This window comes from Haliaeetus leucocephalus, unplaced genomic scaffold, assembly GCF_000737465.1.
Source record: "Haliaeetus leucocephalus isolate CR32 unplaced genomic scaffold, Haliaeetus_leucocephalus-4.0 Scaffold317, whole genome shotgun sequence".
Classification (NCBI taxonomy): Eukaryota; Metazoa; Chordata; class Aves; order Accipitriformes; family Accipitridae; genus Haliaeetus; species Haliaeetus leucocephalus.
This window is the reverse complement of record NW_010972753.1, coordinates 7593254-7615861: the sequence shown is the minus strand read 5'-3', so window position 1 is coordinate 7615861 and position 22608 is coordinate 7593254. Positions and strand designations below refer to the sequence as shown.

Genomic DNA, 22608 nt, shown 5'->3' with positions numbered 1-22608 from the left:
TTTTTTTTTGCTACTGAGAAAAAAGCTGCATATGTGTGTTCCAAGACAGGAATTGGGAACTATTAAGTGGTTAATGTATTAAAGCTTCCGTCTTTTTTTTTTTTTTTTTTAAATTGCAAGGGGCAGAGCAGCTCTATAGGGAAATGGTGCATGAATAAAAAGGAGGCCAACTCCTGATCTCAGTGAAGGTGTTCTTTGGGTTCTTTTGTTCTTTTCGGTGGTGAGCAATTGCACTGTGCATCATTTGTACATTCCAATCCTTTTATTATTACTGTTGTCATTTTATTAGTGTTATTATTATCATTATTAGTTTCTTCTTTTCTGTTCTATTAAACCGTTCTTATCTCAACCCACAAGTTTTACTTCTTTTCCCGATTTTCTCCCCCATCCCACTGGGTGAGGGGGGAGTGAGTGAGCGGCTGCGTGGTGCTTAGTTGCTGGCTGGGGTTAAACCACGACAGGGGCATAAGATAAAAAAGAATCATTTTAAGAGCCAGATGACACAAGACTGCATGGATGGATGTTGGTCTTCTATATCAGTGCAATTTATTGTTTACAGATTCTAAAACATATGTATATACACACATACATAGATGTGGTTTTCTTTTTTTGTACGTGTAATGCTAGGAATTCATAAAGGTATGCTAGGGATACGTTTCAGCTTTAGACCATACTTCCTGTATGAAAAGTATATGGGATACTATCTTTTCTCATGTACTTCTGATGTATGAGACACAGGACTGGGTAGCAAAGTATGGAAAACTGTTGGTGTCTTCTCCCTCCCTCCGTGCTGGGGTCTTCAGTGTTTTCTGCACTGCCTTAGAGGGACTTTCTGGGCAGCATCAGCAGCAGAAGCAGGCACCATCAGAAAGAAGGGATAAGTGACAGATATGCTTTACATTGGTATTTATTTGTTTATATATTTCCTCAGATGCAATCCTGTGCGCTATGACAGAAAGCATTTGAAGTTTTCAAAAGTACTGAGATTATTTGGGAATATAAGCATCGGAAAAATACTTAGGAATTTATGTGGTCTAATTCCTGTTAGACCTAAATTCCTTTAGGATAGAACACCTAGAGTTTGACAGCAATTTATATGCAGTGTTCATACTAAAATTCATCTGTTTAAAACACTGTTTAGTGATGAAGACTCACGCAAACATGAAATTCATACATCTTATTTTCATTTTAAAGTAGTAGGCTGTATTTTAAGTAACTTTTATGGTGAAAAGCAATGCAGAAGGTCTCCCCTGCCCCCTAGTAAATGGAGATCAAATCTGTTATTAAATGTTCTGTGCAAAAATAACTTTTTGGCATTTGTCCCTTTTGTTCATCTCTCTCTTTGGTGAGATGAATGAGTGTATGCGTGAGGAGGAAAGATAGGTACTGCTGTGATTAAAAGTCATTCCTGCAGTTACTATTTTCAGTAAAGCAACTATTCTGAGAGTTAAATATCTCCACCCTACAGCTTAGAATCGGCTTTTTCCTAAGCATAAAACTAAATTTTATATTATTTTGATGCAAGGGTTATGGATCTTTCAGTTACTGCAGCTTGCATTGCATTAGTATTTTATATTTTTCTGTATAGATTGTCAGCCAAGAATCTATTTCTTATTAATTTTATTTAATTCTAAGATTTAATCATTGTGTGGGATGTGATTCATAAATGTGTGCTAAGGCTTGCAGTAATTATGAGAAAAGGATAATTTAAGCTTATGATGGGGTCTGAAATATAGTAGCTGAGCAGGCACAATATTTAGTTTTAATAACTGTTTTTATATGGTGCACTAGCAGCTTCTCAAACCTTGTTATAGAGAAATAATCCTTTCTGCTGTGTAATAAATGTTTTTCTATATTTGCCGTTAAAATGAAATAAAGGATACCATCCTCAATTTAAAGGCAAACTCAATGTGTTTTTGAAAAAAAGATGCCAAATAAAAGTCATCAAAGTAACCTTAACAGGCACCCCTGCTCACAAAGGTGAAAAAATTCATGCTCAGGAGTGTCATATCATCTTGAAATTGTTGCTCTATTTTAAAACATAGTAAATAGGTATTTGTTAAAGGACAGAACTAATAACATTGGTTTGCAAATATATGTGATTTCCTGTCAGGCAGTTGCATGTGTGCGTGGGCTGTAGGAGCAGATGATATAAAACCTGAACACAACTGGATGAAATAGCACACCATCCAAAACAAATGGATTCGCTGTGTGCTATTAGTCAGTGTAGTAATATTATTCATACTGGCTTTTGGAAGAAATTATTTGTATCATAACCAGAAAGAATTCTTTCCTTCGATTGGAAATGTAAGTGCCCGATTCTCTAATCCTGAGCATATTGTTATTATTCTAATAAAGTCTATGATAATTTATCCAGACTTGGGTGTCGTTACTACTGTTAGTATTACTATGTGCTTTGATATTCCACTCTATAGTAATCTGTAGCTGCAATTTCTTGTTCTCTGCATATCTACCCTCATTCTTCCCAGCACGCCCCATGGGAGACCTGCGCAATGCGTTCAAACTTCAAACCTGATTCAACTAATTATCTAAGCGTTTGAGCAGTTTGTTTCGAACTGCGTAACTAATGAATTTAAACTGCTTTGTTAATTTGAGTCTTTTAGGAAGACAAGATTTCAGGTCTTCTAGATCTTTAATAATAAAACAATGAAACCTATAGCCTTTTATAACACCTATAAAAGCTAACTGGTCTTGAATAGGTTCCTGGTTCGTTTAATAGGCCGTGAAATCTCACAGTATCAGTTGCTGAAGATGTATTAATTTGTCAGGTATTCTCCCCTTATATTTCCATTTTCAAAGTAATAATATGTATTTTTAAATGATTTGAACTAAAATTTTGAACTTCAACTCATATTCTGTGTTCTGGGATGGAATTAAAATAAGCGAGTTAAAAAGTTATTTTAATATGTTAGTAAAATATCACATCCTGTATTTAACTACTTAGAAGAAGAGCCTTAATTTCTAAGCAAAAATAGTTCTGGGCATATTTCAAACCATGAGCATTGATGACACAAATACTGTGTCTTGGTAATTTTTTACTTAGTCTCTGCAGTATTTTTCTTTTCTAAGTTCAGGTCTAAAACTTCAGTAGGTTTGACTCTCATAGTCCATATTAAGTCCATCCAAATAATAATTTTTTTTTCTTTAAATCAGAATGAACATTAGGTAAAAGATAGGTATTGTTGAATTTGTCTACTTTACAGAAAACATTTGAAAGATGATAGGCAATCATGTTTTATAGCAAAACCATGCTATAGGTGGCTGTAAAAGAAAACTGAAGAGATAGATGGTTGTCATTTATGCAAGTAATTTACTGTGTGCACAGATTCCATTAAATGGATCATAAGAAAGTACATTAATATTTATTTAATGACTGCCTTAAATGAGAATTTGCAGTTAATTTCTAATGTTATTTTTAATCTTGCTGCTTTGACTCCAAAGCAGAATAAATGACATTTCCTTGCATAGGGCTGATAGGAATAGAGAAGTAAAAGATAACATAAAATCCAAGAATGTCTGGAGCAAGTGTTTAATAAATGGGAAGAAATATTTAGCTATGACACTTAACTCCTTCAACTTGAAGAACTAAACCAAAAAAAGCCTTTGCAAACATGGCATATTTATATATTTGTCCTCTAATTGTTATTATATCTTTTAATTGGCTGATTAGATAAATAATTTAGTAGGAAAGAAAGTTTTCTGCCATCCTGATTGAAATGACATTTAACTTTTTCTAAAAGAAGTAGTAGTAAAGAACAGGTACAAGTTGTCATACAATCAAAGAAAATGATGCTCTGGGCAGCAAAATATATCCTCCCCCCCCCCCCCCCCCCATGTGGTGGGTAGATAAATTGTTGTGATCATTGATGACACAAATGTGCTGAGGTCCTTGCCTCCCACGTTCTACAGTTCTCCATTTTCTTTCCCTCTCCCACTGGGAAGCTGGAGAAACTCATGCAATTTCTGATGTTATTCACGTTGTTCGTGGCTGCAACTTCAGGAAGAGAGGATGTCAGGCATCTTAGCCTCTAATAACAACATGATGCAACTGAGACGCAATCACTAAAAGGTACCCAGTTATGAACTGGTTCCAGTTGTTTTGATAGTCCACAAGATCTCAGTTTCTCATGGAGGGAAACAGTGCATTCCCTTTTGCTGTTGGGAAGCGTGCCTAAACAGTGCAACTCTTTAATGGTCATTGCCGGCAAATATCAAATGCATGTATTCTGCTGGCACACCTCAGAATAAGACCTGTCAATTTCTTTCAATACCATTTAAATTCGGAGAGACCAGGGAGCTAGAAAACATCGGAGTTCTTGATATTTGCATGCTTCTTTGCTGCATTCATCTGACCTAATAACATCTTGGCATTTTACTTCAGGTAGTTGGGAGTGCTTTTGAAAACCAGGATGGTCCAAACCCATTAATCACTCCTGTTCCTTTCTGTGCCTGTGGCTTTCTACCATTTTGATGGTATAAGTCCTGTATATCGTGTGAAACCATGTGTCTGTCAGTATTCGTTATTGTATTATTTTGATTGCTGTGGAAGCCTGAGCTCCTGCTACAAAGGATAAGGGCTCCTCAGTGTTGGGGAACTGCTCATTTGTGAATAGAAATGGCAGAGCTTGCATGGGTCATCTTTTCCTCTCCCTTCCAGTTCTGGCATCTCTGGATCTGTTCAAGGATTTTTGTGGGGAGGGAGGAGGGCAGGTCTTTATTTATTTATTTTTAAATTACAACTTCTTGTTCCCTCTGTCTAGGTTATTCCTTGTTCTTAAAGATCTGTAAAATGCCTTACTCTCATGTCAAGTTTCCTTTTGGCACTAATCAATTCTGCAAGCAGTTTGTTTTGTTTCCTAAACTAGCAGTGTGTGCTTCCCTTAAATTAAATTTTTTTTCATTTACCCAAGCAATGTTGCTACAGAAATTTGTCAGTTAGATCCTAATGGCTTTGGATTCTTTCTCTTTACAAATTGTTAGCAATACTCTGCATCTGTTAATGAATACTGTTGAAGAAGGCTTTTATAACTATGCCTGTATTTCTAGAGCATTTGGGGTATACTGATACAAAACAAATCACTTGTTTCTACTTAGAAAAATGTCTGAAATGCTATAGAGCAAAATAAAAAAGATAAATATATTTTGATTCAGGTTATTTTGTCTTTCTACAAACATAAACACAAATGAAAAAATTGGAGTTAAGAGAAGTGAATGAACAGTTTTTATATAGAGTGTTGGATGGTATTTTTTTGTCATCACAGTTGGAGCTTTAGTTTTTGGTGATCAGCATGTCTCAAATGTTGGTAAACACAATGTATCTAATGGCCATTCTCCTGTTCTGTGTTCTTTGGAAATATGCATTAGAGAATAAACACCGAAGTAGCAGTGGCAATGATGGTTCATGTAGATAACAAATTTTTTACTTGCTTTATTAAGCATTATAAAACTGAATACACTGAATAATTTAACACATTTACTAACTTCACATTTGCTAGCAATACAGGTACCTTTCATTCTAATAGAATAACACAGGCTTTATATTATTTAGTTAAGCTCTGCTGCAAATACAGAATAAATATGTTGCACAAGACTTCTAGCTTTGTAACCTCACTTCATGAATGGTGTTATAAATAAAAGTCAGTGGTACAAGATGATTTTAAGCACATGCAGAATGTACATGTCTTTGTAATCTATTCACCATATGTGTATGGAAATATGCATGCTTTTCTGTTTGGTGCCCTGTGTCTCAGTGCCTGAAATGTGTATGATAAATACTTAGCTCCTAGCACCTTCGTTTTTTCTACCATGCTTCCTTACAAATGGAGCGTCATCTTTTGAAATTCAAGTTTTTAGGTACTGACTCATTGTTCTTGAAGTTTTCTTTCAAATACCACTTTTGGGAAAATACCAACAGCATCCTGGATTAAAGCCCCAGGCAAGCAGCAAACCTCCCTAGACGAAGGGTCAGGTTGGCAAATGAGGTTCTCTGTCCCCCGCAGCAGGGATTTACTCCTGACTATCACTTGCAGTTTCCTGGTGTTGCTTCACAGCTTGTGCTCAACCAGCACAGGTGCTTCATTGTCTGATCTTTTTTCACCTTATGAATACTCTGAAACTTCTAAATTTCTTAGTTAAGAATGTATTTGCATTGTGTTTGCTATTGGCTGGGTGTATTCATTTCTCTTACTATCATACCACAGCAGCCAAGGAGGCATGTCCTCGTTGGATTGTTAACAGCATGGAACAGGGAGAAGCTTCTCTTGCAGCAGCCCTGTGAGGTCTGAGGCATTTATTTGTAGACAGATGTTCTGTAGCGATGGCTGTTCTTTGTATTCGAGATTGTGCAGTAGGTTCCTTTGAGTAGTATCACTCACTGAATTTGGGTAACTAGTTAAGATGTAGTGCAGTTGTTCTTGTGCACACTTTTCTGTGTTTCATTGCTGTACAAATAGGAGCATGAATGAAGATTTGGGATATGCCCAAATCTCAAATCAGCACTAAGGATGGAGATGGCTGAGGTGCTCACCTCAAACTGAGACATCAGAAAGTTGACCTAGTCCAATAATACAGACATCTGAGTTACTTGGGTATAACTCGAGAGCTATGTCTTTCATTAACCTTCATACAGCTTGCTTCCACCCTGCCACCAGTTCTGTTGTCTAAAGTTAACCTAACGTATGCCTGCAAAGTGTGGAGAATTGTCATTTATGACAGTAAAGTCACAAGTTGGAAGTTGGCAAACTTTTCTCTGTTTAGTTATTGATCCTGCGTGTCTTCAAATGGCTTGATAAAGGTAGAAAAAATATTATGCTCTGACACCTGGTTTGGGCAGGTACAAAGGTGCGTTTTGTACACGTAGATAGATGTAGATAATCCTCCCATAGCCATCTGTCATGCTGATGTCCTGCAGCTGAGATTTTTGCTAAATAAAAGCTGAAAGCATGAAGTGAGCTAAAAGAAATACTATGCTACAAGGTGAAACTGGCCAAGGCCCTTGCCCCCGCTCCCAGCCAAGTTCCAATAGGATTGACACGTCCTAAGAGCAAACCAAAATATTGCAGAGCTGGATTATGGATTTAAATAACTGTTAGCTATGAAATTGGAATGCAGATGTGAATATTTACAAATAAGAAAGATGGCTATGGATTTTGTTGGAGCCTTAATTAATCAAGTTCTTCTGAAAGCAGTATCTAAGAATTTTGTGTTTAGAGAGGGAAGAATGAAAGAGGAAAGAAAGCTAATTTCCGGTACTTTTAAAATATTTCTGTTTTCTTTGATTATATTACTCTATAACGAAGCAGTAGAAGCTAATTATGTCATATTATAAATTAATCTGAAGGGTCTTGTGATATCTTTTAATATTAATCTAAATTTACATTAAACTGTAATTTATCCTTCAATATGTAATTTAAAGAAAACAGAAAATATTTTTTTTTATTCTGTGCAAGGTGTATATTCAATATGCTTAATTCTTAATATACTAAAGGCAAGATGGATATCAGCATGCTATTTGAATTTTTAAAATACATTTTTCTTTGTATTTTTGACAGCATAGTCAAAATAGTTAGTTAATAGTAATGTTAGTTAATAAGTTAATATGGTGTAAAAAAACCAGCTGTGTAATAACATAGGACTAAGCTCAGTTGAATTACGTGTCAGTTGCAGTAAGCTAAGAACATACATACAGATGGCTAACAGGGATCCATTGATGGCAATAATTCGTTTGTTGACTGCACCCCAAGAGATTGAGGTGAAGTACAAAAAAAGGGTTAAAAGGTGGATTGCTACACATTAATATGGCTGGTACAGACAGTCTGGTGAACATTGGAGCATGTACATCAATTTCTATTATATTCTAGCAGTTGCAGTCAATATCTCATTGTTTTTAAATTGACTCTATTTATTTGTAAATATTTATTTTGAGATTTTTGTAAAGTCTTGTAGAATAAATGTTAAATCAAAACAGAAGTCGCTTTTCAAGAAAACTTCCCCTGTCAAAAGTTATGGGATATATTTAGCAAGTTAGCAGTCTCCTTTAGGACACTTACAAATGTCAGCTGTAATTTTAATTGTTTTTTCTCTTCAGAGAGACAGAGTTCATTTATTTCATGAAATCTCTGCTGACTCTTAGACTTTCAGATTAATGATACATCCATGCTCATAGTAAAACTATGAAGTGGAAATATTATACTGAACTTCACCATTTTGGCATGTGCAGTCCCATCTGTGTACTCTCCTATTGAACCAGAATAGAAGAGAAAAGAAGTTGTCCAGACACTTTCATTCTGTCTTTTATTCTTGTGCTGAAATATCTTGATTACCATGGCTAAACAGAAAACTATCACTTTTGTATTTTGTTTCAAACAGGTTCTCAATTCAAGTTGCTGCAACAGCAGAGAATTGTCTTCTTACTTTATACCCATATTTGGCATTTCACCGCTCTGATCAACAAATTAGCTTGAGAAGCAGTAAGCAGTCAACATTCTACCTCTTAAAATTATATTATGTCCAGTAGTGTTATCAATGTTTTCAGTGAGATAACAGGGATGTTATCTTCAAGGTAGTATTTTTTCTCATTAATTACAAGGGGATACTGCAATTGAATTTTTAAAACAGTTTAATAGCTTCTGTTTTCTTGTTGAAAATGGGGAAAACTTACATAAATGATTAGGTAATGTTTATTGAAAAATATTGGACGAGCCTAAATCTTACAGAATGTTTTGTGAAGTGTTTTAAACTATGAGTAGAGAAAACAGCTCAAACAATAGAGAATAAATTAAGATAATTTAAATTATATTGATAGAGTGATCATCAATAATTCCTAGGACAACAGTTGGATATGTTTTGAAGAAAGCAAAAGAGAAGAAAGCCATATGATGTTATGATATAATGTGAACATAGTTTGCCTGTTGGGAATAATTTTCAGGTTTTTTTAATTACTGTTCTTGAAGGCTGAAGAGCGTAGCCATATTTTAAGCCCTAATAAAAGCCTGCAATCAGAGACTAGAAATATTTTTATCTGCAGTGTGTCTCTCTGCTTGCCTCTCTTTCTCTACATCTCTCCCTGTGTTCCCCTGCCCTCAGCCCCATCTCTGCCTGCTTCCTGCCCCCCCACTTTCTACCTGCCTCAATGATCTGTAATCTCTTTATATGTAGCTGTGCTTATGGGAAGAGATTAGGATCATTGTATAATTCCGGTTGGAAGGGCTCTCTGGGGATCATCTAGTCCAACCTCCTGCTCAAAGCAGGGTAAATTACTATATTTTTTATAGTTTTGGGGATCTGATATATTTTGATGAAATAAACAAGTTTTTCAAGTAAGCAAGTCATTCCTTAGGTCTGAAATAGATTTAGCTTTGAAGACTGTGAATTCTAAGATGACATTAACTTAAAATAAGTATGTTACTTGGACTATCTAAGAGAAAAGAGAGTTGGTACTTGTGAAGCTGAGAAGGGGATTAGGAAGAAGACAGGTCATTTATTTATTTATTTACTTTTTCACATAGAAGGTAGGTATAGGTACCATATCATTCATGGATCATAGCACAATAAAATGAAGAAAGGAAAGGGGGAAAAGTATTCTCTCTTGTAAATGTGTAGTGGGTTTGGTGTGGTGGTGTTTTTTTTTTTTTTTTTTTTGGTGACCAATAGATTGTTTTTGCAAGCTTCTCCTTTGAAGATGCTTTGTAGGTTTCCCTTGAGGTTTAAGCCAGAAATAGAGTGATGGTTTCAAAAGAACTGATCTCCCATCGATAATGGGATAGTTCTGTCCTGTATTGATTGCTTATTGGTTTGTTTACACTATCAGTTTATACCAGTTTTGAAGCAAGTCAATACTGCTAAATTCCTTGAGTCTATTTTATGTGGTTTTGTATAGACTACTTTGGTGTGGAATGCTGCTTAATGTGAACAAGCCACATCTATACAATACAGTGGCTTTGAAAGCTATTCAGGGAAGGCTTTGCTTCCACTTACCTGACACCATGCTTTTGTGTTATTTGCTCCAAACCATAAAAATAACAGTGCCAGCAATCAAAAATTTAAGAAAGTCACACAGAGTTCTTCCTTCTCTTACTGGTGTGTTTACTTCTTTAGCAACTACACTGAATTCCTCTTCTACTCTTGTTCTGCAGACTGACATTACCGATAGCTGGCAGCGGTCCTCTAATCCTATCATAGGCCAAAATGAGAATGTCAGAACATATGTTCTGGCAAAACTGATGGATTGATAAAGCATACTTTTGAGTTTGGTTTGTAAAACATGTGTTGTTGAGTCTGAAAGAGCTTGAGAATGGTATGGTAAGAGTCATTACAGAGCTGTGATCAAAAATTCCTTAAGAATATTTTGTTCATCACTTAGAATTCTTGAATTAGTGCTGTTTGGATAGGTACTTTTCAGCAAGTGTGAAGACCCATCCTGTAAAACATACAGTTAATGGAAAAAAATATGCGGGTAGTTTTTTTTCTTTTTTTTTTTTCCCCTGGTCTAATGACCTAACTGAGATTTTCATTGTGAGTCAAATGAGAACTTTTACTTGATTAATTGAAGCACGAAATAGAAAAATATAGAAGCAGATATCTGTTTATAAACTGTTAGAGCACAGACAATAAAATATGTTTTCTCAACTGCAGCTTGTAATCTCGTTTTATAGACACTAAAGACTGCAGTAGTGGAGAAGTTGTTCTGCATCCAGGTTGCACTCCACAATCACTTTCCCACGGTATTTCCTCAAGTTCCTTTGGTGCAACCACTGACACAACCTATGAAGATTCTCAATCAGGTATAGTGCAGCTGTTCACTTTAAACACTTTGAGCTCTCACAACTGCTTCCCACTTAATGCTTTATACAGAGATATGTTTTACATTTGTAAGCTTTGCCTGAAATGCTTCTGCACATATAATCAATGAATACTGGGGAGGCTGTCCTCTCCTGTGACACCATGGGAAACCTGCCTTAGAGTATAGAAGCAGAAAAAACTCTCCTTCCTTTTAGCAGACTAAGTGGAAGGGAAATCAGTCAAACTATTAAAAAAACCCCCACAAACCAAACCCCCCAAACCCCCACCAAAACCAAAACCAAAAAATGTCAAGGTCCTATTTGCAATAACATGTCCATGGAGGAGCCAGCAGAAAAATAACTACTGAACAAACCTAAGAGATTAGTTGCTAAGAAGGGCATTGTTTCTGTAGTCATGAAATAACCAACCATATATGCTCTGTTAGTATGCTATATTCTGAAAAGGTCTACCTGTACACTCAGGTTAGACTTTGACATTTTTATTGCATTTATGAAGTACTGTATAAAAACAACCATTGTCAGTGGGACTCAGTTAAGGTGCAGTTCCATAAGAACTGAGAGTAATAGATCTTCTATAAAGTTGTCAGGTGACTAGTATCTGAGGCTGTTGACATCTTTCGTCTTTCAGCTGGTAGTTTTCGAACTGGGAAGTTAGAACAGCAGAAATCACTGCTGCTGTTTTATCACTGTTAGGATTCCACTCTTGCAGATCTGCTGATTTTCGTGTGATCATTCTCTAAGGTACTGCCAAGACAAATAAGGGTAGTTAAACAGATTAAATAGTAGCTCTTTACCAACATGATTCATTTTTAATGGAATGATGTAAGAAGAGTTCAAAAGGGCAACTCAGTTTCAGATCTGAAGAGGCAATAACCTCTGGCAAAGGTGGCAGTGACAAGATGGGGAAAGTAATCTTGTCAGCTGGCAGAACTGCACAAACTCAGATCTGACTGCATGATGATCTCATAAAGGATGAGTCTCTTTTCTCCATATTGTATTGTTTTTCCTTCTTAAATCCTAACAAGATTTTTTTGTTTTATTCACTAAGGTATTATTTTTATTTTTTGCATCACTTAATGAAACACTACAACTGCAACAGTCGTATTAAAATACACCTTCAAGGATGGAATCATCTAAGTTATTTGTTCTATGAAGAAAAGTGTTGTTTGTTTTCTTAGTTATCTTTTGTGCGATAATATTGTTGTTGATGTTATTCACAACTAGTAGTTGTTAAAATATATTTATCTAAGTTTTGACCAGGTCAGAATTTACGAGAGAGAAGGCCTGACAGAGGGGAGAAAAGTCCAAAGGCGTATAGGTCAGGATGTAGGCTTAGTTATGCAATATGTGATAAACTGTTTGAACACAAGTCAGTTACTGAGCCATGCTGTGTGACTGAGGTGGTGAACTAGCATTGACTAGCTGGTAAAGCTATACCTACTGCAACTGTATGTAAGACTGTTTCTTTAAGATTGCTGTCTGTGTTTTTGTAAGCCATGCCTGAATTTATATTTTCTGATTGGGTAGTAATTTCTTCTTTAAGTGAAATTAGATACCAAGAATACAGTTTGTTTTATTCCCAACATGTGCATGTCACTTAAATTGTTTACTCCTGAAATAAGTTGATAATTCATTGTCTGTTTTTTGTTTTCAGAAAACAATTGTGTGTTAAAAAAAAAAACCAACTGTTTTTGTACTTGACAGAAATAGGGAAATAAGGAATGTTTCTGGATTTTTTTTTTTGTGTGTGTATCATTCAGAGTCGGATACTACTTTTGAAAGTGAGAGTGATGAAAACATGAGTGAGGAGAGTGAAGCTGACAGTCAAAGTGATGGGAGAGAAAATAAATTTGAATTATCATTTTTTCCTGAAGAAGATAAAGAGGAGTACATCTTCTTTCAGAAAACCCTAACTGCTGTTAAGAATTGGTTCACTCTCTTTGGTTGGTCTAAGGGACAAAATCCTATTTCAATACCATATTCACTAAGACGGTAATTCATATCTGCTTAGAGCTAACTTATATCTGCCTAATAAAATGTTAACATATATACTAAAATGTTTTGGATATGATCTGAGGAATATAAACACACTCTAATGCACAGTTGCATATTAAAATTGTAGCATCTATGTGCTGTTTATATGAAAATGTCATTCAGGTGTTATTTTTCATTTTCTAAAATATATTTCCAACTATGATGCTCTGATGTATCATAATGCAGTGTATGTTAAATATGCAGTTCAACCTATATGTCACCCTCTTAGCTGAAATTGATTCTTCTCCCAGAATGAACACAGTTCTAGCAATTTTTCGTTCTTTGGTGGCATAAATAAATGTTTTAACAATATTTCTTTCTTCCCCCCCCACATACTGTGAAGATCAAGAAACAGATGGGAAAGCAAATTTCATAATCAACAGTCTTGCAAACACCCTGGAAATAGATCAGTCTTAGTGGCATCACTTAGTTGATCTTATCTAGCTCGCTACTAAATAATGAAGCAGCCAGTCTCCTGGGACACAAACACATAGGCATTTATTAACATGATAGAAATCAGAGTTATGTTTGGCAGAAAGCAGTGACAAACACAAATTTATTTATGAAATATTTCACATATACTTCTTAAATATTGCATGTAGTTTGAAATTCTTACATTATTATGAAAGTTCTGTAAAAAGCAGAGTGCTATACTTTTCAACCTTCTTGCTGCTGTTTTTACTTCATGGTTTATTAAATTTATCATCGTGATATATATAATGTTAGCTTATTTTGTGCATTTAAAAGAATAATATCAGAAGCTTTTTTTTCTTAGTGATGTGTGTAAAGTCCAGATGACCTCTTCGCAAGAAAAGGTTTTTAAACAAAACCTTGGCAAAGATACTAAGACTGTTTATGACATGTTATTCCATCTGAGTGGACAGTTGTTACCAGGCGTTACATCGAGCCAATCGTTGCCCCTTGATCCAGTTGAACGAATGTTACAGCTCCACCGGCAGCATTCTGCATTGCTTGCTTTCCTTAGGTAAGTACCTGTATGATAAAATATGTATGCATATGCATGTATCTTTTCTTTCCACTTTTTTTATTAGCATAGTTCAAACATAATTCCACTGAACAATATGCAGTAGCTTTAGGGTTTCTTTTATACTATAACTATTGTGATCTAAGATTTATGTATTATAAACTTTAATTAACTTTTATCAGGTTTACCCTCTGCAGTTTATACTAATTGAGGAGTCCTTTGGTAGGGCTATATCCAACACAGGAATTCCACAGGAACTCTGCTCCCTTAAATATGAAAGATGACGACTCAACCTCATTCCTCAGACAGACTCAGTAGATAGCCAGATCAGGTTTGCCATTAATGATCTTACCATTCACTGATGCTCTTTGTCCTGTAATTACTGGCTTTTGCAAGAATTTTGTAGACTTACTTTGTAATCTGTAGGTCTTTTATACTAATAATGTGCCAAGAAATAGAAGCACTGTTCCTGTTGCTGAACAGATTTAGCTATTAGCTACCTTCACTGATAATCTTATCTTGTCATATAATATGGAACAACTGTCAAAGATGGTGCAAATCAAAAAAGGTTAATAAATTCTTCTTCATCCTTCTTGGCTGTTGCTGCTGTGAAAGAGAGAAGAAAATTAACTTCAGAGAAAGTCTAATGTCATGAGATCCTTCGAGATCATCAGAAGCCCTGAAAGACAGCATCTCTGCTTCTTTTCAGCATCCTCACCTAGTATTCAGGAGGCTGTAAAGCCATTTAAAAACTGTTATTTACATACTGTTCTAAATACAAGCTTTCTATTTAAGAATAGCAGACAGTGATACAGTTGTATTTGAATTCATAATGAGGCCAATGCACACTGCTCCAACAACACTGGCCTTTTATTTGCAACTTTCATCCATGTCATTTTTATTAAAAAACAGGCAGAGTAGCATTCTTCTGTGCATCAAAGATAATATTGTGGCAGGTGATTTGGAGGAGCCATTGCAGCAGTGGCAGAACCAAAATAATTTCTCATTGGGTGACAGTGATACCTACCATCAGTCATCCTCCAAGTTTGAGTGCGCCACCCAATATCTTTGAGTATACCAGAAAGCCTTCTTGGTTGTTACCAGCTCTGGGAAACACTTCTTCACCCTGATTGTGTCAGGTGGCTTGGGCAGACAAGGTAAATTCTTAGCACTTTTTGAATTTGGATACAGTGGTGCATATGCTGTGAAGCTGGCAGTATACTTTTTAATATGACCCGGTTTACTGAGTCATTGCACCTGAGAGAGAGATGGAATGTCTCTATACATGATTTATCTCAAGTTTGTTTATTGTAAAATGCAAATAAAAACATTTATTCATAACATTGAAAATGAACAATGCAAGTGGAAATATTTCTTCAATATGTAGGTGAAAAAATGAAAGAATGTCATTAATCTGCTTAAATTAAGTTTCTACCAGAAAGGTCTTCCAAAATACCTTATTTTGTTTATATTCTGCCAGCTTCTGGCAAGGAGGCAGTCAGGTTTCTGTACTTTTGCATATCTTATGCTTAAAGTTACCCCTAACAAAGTCTGTTCAGGAACTTCTATCAAAATATTCATTCACAGAAGTTTCCTTAGAGTTTTCATGGGATGCTTTTGGAGCACTCCTAGATAGGGTCAAAATTTTCTCCTGGTGGAGCCTGATGGCTCTTATGTCCAGTCTTCCCATTGAAATTTTCCAGGGAATCTAGGTGTCTTGAAACTAACGTACATGATATTGCATAATTTAAAATGGTGATGAGTTTTGGGGTAAATGAATCCCAACCCCTTTTGCTAAGCTAATTGGAAAGAAATACTGAAGAGTTTCTAAGGTAGTTTCTTGGGCAATTTGGAAAGCTATTTAATAGCTAAGTTTTAATAAAAGCCTTCAGTCTTACTGAGTTTTGTCTGTTAACTCTCTGACATATTCAGAGCAGAATTGGAGCAGCAGCCAGTTGGTCAAAGCTAAGTTCAGTGCCTCTGGACACAGATACATCGATGACTGATGATTGACAAGGTCTGATGATTGGAAATGAAGTAGTAATCCATAACAACCCTAGAAAAATGGTACAAGGTGCCATAGAAAAGCAGTTCTAGCTGGACTCCTGTGCTTATATATATTTGATTGTAGATGATTAAATTGGTGCTCAGTATGTGCTTAGCATTACCACATCCTGTTAGTTTCTGCCTCTTCTAGTTTGTGTGAATCCCATCAGATTTCTTCATTGTTCTTGATTTATGTATATTCTTTTCCTACTTGTGCATTTTAGGATCACCTAGAATATTTGCATTTCTTCACAGATTGTTATTTAAGAATGTTTATAGATCACAGTACAAAAATGTCTGATATCTGCGCTGCTGGCATGACTGTTTGTAGTGATGGTAAGACATCCACAGCCAGCCTAGATATGAGTAATTAATCCGTGATCTGCTATCCCTGTATGTTCATTGTGATTTGTGGAAAGTGCAAATTCCCTCCTGAAACCCAGGAGGACACTCTGAGATTAGAAACATACAGTTCTTGGCTTTCTTCCCCCAACCAGTACTTTCTGGTCAGCATGGTTGAAATAAAGCATAATTCATCGTTCAAATTTTCCATTTGCTAAAGCAGGTGGATGTTGTTCACTGTTTCAAGCAACATTCCAAGTATCAGTTTTATTCTCTGTCCCTCAAAAGGTTTCCTGGGTGCATTAGCACAGTAGTAAAGGAAAAGTTTTGGTATTTTACAATACAACTAACTAATTTGTTCCAAGCTGTGTGTCTTGAGGAAAAACATCTTAACAGTGTGAAAATATTGATGTTGGAGAACTGGCATAATTTTAAATATTGACCTTAATGAGGAGGAATTTAAGACAGTGTTCCTCAGTAACAAAAATGCAGCTGATTCTGAAAGCATTCAGTTATATAGAACCCATCATTGCTATGATGACACGTAATGTTCTTATATAGCTTTTCTGAAGATGAAAATTGTAGGTTACACCTATTCCCATATATCTACCAAATAAAAACATTGAAAGAAAGATAGGACACCTGCAAAGATGAATGTTGTATAGCTTCCTTCTTTTATTATTTGGGAAGAACTGAAGTTTTAGAGGGATTTCATGGGACAGAGTCTATGACTTAATGGAAAATGGGAATTTCAGACATGGTAAGTTTTAGAACCAGACTACTAATTTGATGCTCTTTTGGGTCCTTGATTAAAATATTTGTCTTTTAAAAAACATGCTAGATAATTGTATGAAACATGAAATTTCAATAATCTGAGAAGATAATGCCAGTATGTAAAATATGAAGACAAAAAATGTGTTGTTACCAGCAAAATATAATTCTGTGGGAAGAGAAATAAGTTGTCATGATTCTAATTTCAAACTGCGATGTATGACTTCTAACGTACAAATTAAATTGAATTTGGACTGTATGATACCGGAAAAGTATGATCACTTCATTTGAATGAGAGACTGGTTATATAAAAAGAAAAGTTTATCTGATCATTATTCACATTAGCCATATTAAAAACACCAGAGAACAATGTAAATCTAGATACACTAGGATAATCTTTCTGACCTAAAAGTTAGGAAACTTTTCTGCTCCCCTGAGAAAAATAAACTTAAGAATTCTTCATTATTTTCCCCTTTCCAGCAACATTTGTTTAAAATGTGTCATTTGAGGCAAAGACTATTCTTTCTTCATTTGGAAGTTAGCTTTTTTTGGTATTCAGTCTAATGAAGTTGCCTTTTGTTACTGCAATTACTTTTGCTATTGTATTTATTAGTCACTTGAGAGCAGATGGCAGGTCGGTTTAACAATTAACAGAGTTTTGAAATACCTTTGCTTACAGCCATAAGACTTCCAATATCAGATCAGCAGACAGATAAAAACATCATCAAGTTTTAATTCTACTAATGTTAGTTATGCTGGTCCTTTGGCTTTCACGTGGAAATGGGTATTGTGTGTTTTGATGCTTTGTGCTATAATAAACCCTTTACAGAGGAGCAATTCTCATAAAGAAGCCAGTCTGTCCAGAGTTGTATGTGCTTTTAGCATTTAGTTGTAGGCATAGAAATTGAACATGAACTTCATAAATAGAAGCTATCTAAAGCAATTAGTAGAACTGGATCATTAGTCCAAAGTGTACTCAGAACTCTGAAGAGCTTACACATAGGTTAAGCAAGTTGAAAAACTTGGACTGCTCTTAAAAAGAATTATTTTGCTTACCTATTAACTTTTCCTGCTTTATGATTTCAGAAGCCAAGGAGCATATCTTCCTCATGTTATGCCAGAATTTCTGCTTGAACCTGATGATTATAAGAAATGGATTAAAGCGCAAACTGTAGTGAAGGTAGGTTTGGGTTATTTTTGTGTGTGTTTATTTTGTTTCCTTTTTTCTTCTTTTTGTAACAAAGACCACATGCTTAGTGTCAGTCCTTTGAAGACGAATGGAACTTCTCCGTGGACCGTGAGTATTCCTATTGTGGTGACTGTTTCAGATTGCATAAATCTAAGCACATGCATGAGATTGAACAGAAATTTAAACTGACACCAACTTTTACACCCTTCTCCCCTGTTTTTTCTCTTCCATTCCTTCTGAGACTACTGATACCTTTGATTAATTTCCAACAGATATGTTTTCTCAAAGTAGAATTAATTTTACTGCTTTATGCTGGTTTTGCCATTTAAAAAAAAATATTCTATGTGTTGTCTCTCTGTCCTGATTGCTGCTTTCAACTCCTGTCAATTCCGTATTGTGCTTATTCCTGAGATAGCAGGAAACTGGAAATGGTTCTAATGCTGATCACTATTGCACTATAGTAGATGTTATTAGTTAGTTATGTCATTGATTCATTATTGTCATCTTGTGAATTTCCTATCCAAACTACTGAAATGAATATCAAAAATAAATCCCATTCCTTTATTTGAAGGGTCACACAGATGAGTTGAAAAAAGGAGATGTGAAAAACTCAGACATATTTAGCAACAAGCATCTATTCATTCTGGAGGACAGCATATTTGAGACAATGAGCAAACGAGCTTGGACAGATGTGCTGCTGCAGGTATACAAGGTAAATTGTAAATACATTTGCTACTTAAGTTCTGAAGAACTGATGGCAAAAAAATTTGTTTTGAACAAGATATGTGGTATATTCAAGTTTTTTTTTTCCAAACCGTTCTTTAAAACTAAATACTTTTAAGTATTTTATTTCTCTCTAACAGAGAAGAAAAAGAATGAATGAGAACATTTTCATTTTCTTAGTTCTGAAACTTTAGTAGTGTGTTAATATGTTTCAATTAAGAAATGCTATGTTAGAACAGTCTGCATTTTGTACGATTAAATGTTACAGAAATCTTACAAATAAAGAAAACTCTTCCACGCTTTTTTGTTACCCTGGTTAGAAGCACTTTTCACTGGAAATACTTAGTTGATTAGACATATACCCAACCATGGTATTTATTATCTTATATTAGAATGGAATTTTTAAACAGGTAAGCTTTTTTATAATACCTATTCCTTTTAAGAAATAATGAACTTGGTCAGTATGGATTTCTCAAACTTTATTAAATTTTCTTTTTACTGATGTTACATAAACACTTTGGATGTCTAAATTATGTTTTCCAAAGTAAACCTGATGTGCTCACCAATGATCAGTAATGTTTGTATGCCTAAAAATAAATATTTACTTATTTCTATAAAAAGGAATGGAGAATAAATGGAAAAAAAAAATTATCTGGGCTTCCCAGTACAAGAAAGACATGGACATACTGGAGTGTGTATCCAGTGAAGGTTCCCAAAGTTGATTTAAGAGACTGGAGCATCTATCATACAGAGAGAAACTGAGAGAGCTGAGATGGTTCAGCCAGGAGAAGAGAAGTTTCAAGAGGGATTTTATCAATGTGTGTAAATATTGGATGGGAGGGTGTGAAGAAGACAGTGCCAGGCTCTTCTCGGTAGTGCCCAGTGACATGGTGAGAGGCTGTAGGCACAAACTGAAATACAAGAAATCTGTATTGGTTTTATGTGGCAAGGTTTTGGTAGCGGGGGGGGTTACAGGGGTGGCTCCTGTAAGAAGCTGCTGGAAGCTTCCCCTGGGTTCGAGAGAGAGCGAGCCCATACCAGCCGGCTCTAAGACGGACCCGCTGCCGGCCAAGGCCGAGCCAAACAGTGATAGTGGTAACGCCTCTGTGATAACATTTTTAAGAAGGAAAAAAAAGTTGGGATGGAGAGAAAACAGCCACCGGAGAGAGGAGTGAGAACATGTAAGAGAAACAAGCCTGCGGACACCAAGGTCAGTGCAGAAGGAGGGGGAGGAGATGCTCCAGGCACCGGAGCGAAGATTCCCCTGCAGCCCGTGGTGAAGACCCTGGTGAGGCAGGCTGTCCCCCTGCAGCCCAGGGAGGTCCACGGTGGGGCAGATATCCACCTGCAGCCCATGGAGGACCCCACGCCGGAGCAGGTGGGTTCCCGAAGGAGGCTGTGACCCTGTGGGAACCCTGCGCTGGAGCAGGTTCCTGGCAGGACCTGCGGATCTGTGGAGAGAGGAGCCCACGGAGCAGGTTTTCTGGCAGGACTTGTGACCCCGTGGGGGACCCACGCTGGAGCAGTGTGCTCCTGAAGGACTGCACACCGTGGAAAGGACCCATGCTGGAGCAGTTCGTGAAGAACTGCAGCCCGTGGGAGTGGCCCATGTTGGAGAAAGTTCATGGAGGACTGTCTCCCGTGGGTGGGACCCCACGCTGGAGCAGGGGAAGAGTGTGATGACCCCCCCATTTCCCGTCCCCTTGTGCTGCTCGGAGGGAGGGGTTAGAGAAATCGGGAGTAAATTTGAGCCCAGGAAGGTGTTTTAAGATTGTTCTTATTTCTTATTGTCCTACTCTGATTTAGATTGGCAATAAATTTAATTTCCCCAAGCTGAGTCTTTTTTGCCCATGACTTATGCTAGAATTAGTGGAGCAGGATGATGGTTCCAAATAGATCTTTCATCTCTCTGACCATTGGTGTAGACACAAGAATAGGATAGAACACATGGTTGCTGGGGATATGAAAAAATTCAGGTTTAGATGAGTTTAAAGCTGTTGTGAAGGTGTGCTTTTCATCATTCTAGTTCTGTTTCATGCATGAGGAGCATATTTTGGCTTCTCATTCATTGTTCCATCATCTTTCTATCCTATAATAGTACACTTTTACAGCCTTATAACATCACATGCCTCTTCTCTGTCTCTCCTGCCAATGTCTTAGGAATTATACATCTCTGCTTTGCTTTTTTGTGGTAGCCTCATGCAGTTTGGCTAACATGGTATTCAATTCAGTATAAAAAAGCATAAAGAGAACTGTTAAGATAACATGACTTTACATTGGAACTAGTCACTTAACCTTGAAAGTCCTGTTCACTCTTCCAGACCCATTTGTTCAAACCCATTTTTGACAAGGGTGACATGACTGCTGGTGAACAAGGTTTATGTATTTATTTTATTAAATTTGTAAAGGAAGTATGGGAATGATAAAGAAAAACAGGATATGAACTGCCAAGACAGCAAGATCAGTTTATATGAAAAATATTTGTTTGGTCTAGTGTTCAAATATTCTGAAGTTAAGAGAATGTTTCATATCTTAAAAGCAGTTTCATTAAAAGGAAAGTAGAGACAAGCCTTTTTGTGATTACGATAGCTTGATTTCAAGCAAGGTAAGATGGAACAGAATCCTTTCTTACTCACATAGCATGCTGCAAATTTCAGAAAATGTTAAAAGAATTCATCTCTTCCCCAGACATGTTTTGTTATCCAATTTTATTTTAGAAATAAAATGTTGTTATTAGAAATACTTAATATTATTCTTTATCAACTAAAATGTCATCCCATATTGCTTTCTTGCCCATACCTGATGCATTATGGTCCACTTATGAAAACTTCTGTTGCTGCAGAAGTTCCAGAGGAAAAAATGTATACATAAATCCAGCTCAGGAAAATAGAAAATGAAGTTTATTCTGAAGAAAGGCTAGAACCTGTGGCGAATAAAAGGGGGAATTCATCATTTGTAAAGATATACTTTTAGTCCTTTTTTTGAGCAAGGGCTAAAATACTAATGGTATTCCACAAATCTTGCAAGTCTAGTCTAATGGAAATACATGGACGCTGGCAGCAGAAGTAGTAATTTAGCCCTTGATTCAGGCTGGATTTTCAATAAAGACAATTTATCTTTGAATTTAACGAGCATGTAGTAATAAGGATGGTTTTTCTAGTTATAAGTAATAACATTTCCTATCCTAATAGCTGATTTTTTTGTTGTTGTTGTTTAAATAAATACAGTGTGCTCCAAAAAGACACTGTATGCTAATGTCCTGGTCCCTCAACAGGGTCTCAATAGGAATGTAGACATGTGGGCATCTTGGGTTAGGATGGATTGGACTTTTCTTGTTAAGAGAGAGTAAAAGAATGTTTTATGGGTAAATAATGTTTTATTTTTTCTTCTAAATGTAGTTGCCATTACTCTTTCCTGTTTTGATCCTTTTGATAGAACATCAGGTTATACTGATGAAGGAATGTTGCAATAAATTAACTTGCAAAGAAACTGCCTTTTGAGAAAACATGAAATAGTATATATTTGATGGCTTTTTTTGCTATTGTTTTCTTCAAATTTATATCTGAGGATGCTGTTATAAAAGTTTGAGATTTCTTTTTCTCTTAAGATAGTTCTATGCAAATCAGTGAAGTGCCGTGGAGAGAAATCCAAATATTTAAATTAAGTTAGCTCAGCCTTCTCTGCATAGAACTAGGTTA

General features: G+C 36.0%; 1 protein-coding gene across 1 annotated transcript in view; it reads left to right on the top strand.

Annotated features, from left to right (window-relative positions):
• The window catches only part of CHDC2 (calponin homology domain containing 2), a 78726-nt gene that overhangs the window by 12000 nt on the left and 44118 nt on the right, over positions 1–22608 (top strand). The window contains exons 4-7 of the mRNA XM_010571384.1: positions 12581–12812; positions 13630–13839; positions 18085–18178; positions 18759–18899. Of these exons, the coding sequence (XP_010569686.1) occupies positions 12581–12812; positions 13630–13839; positions 18085–18178; positions 18759–18899 (677 nt within the window). The remainder of the gene's footprint in view (positions 1–12580; positions 12813–13629; positions 13840–18084; positions 18179–18758; positions 18900–22608) is intronic.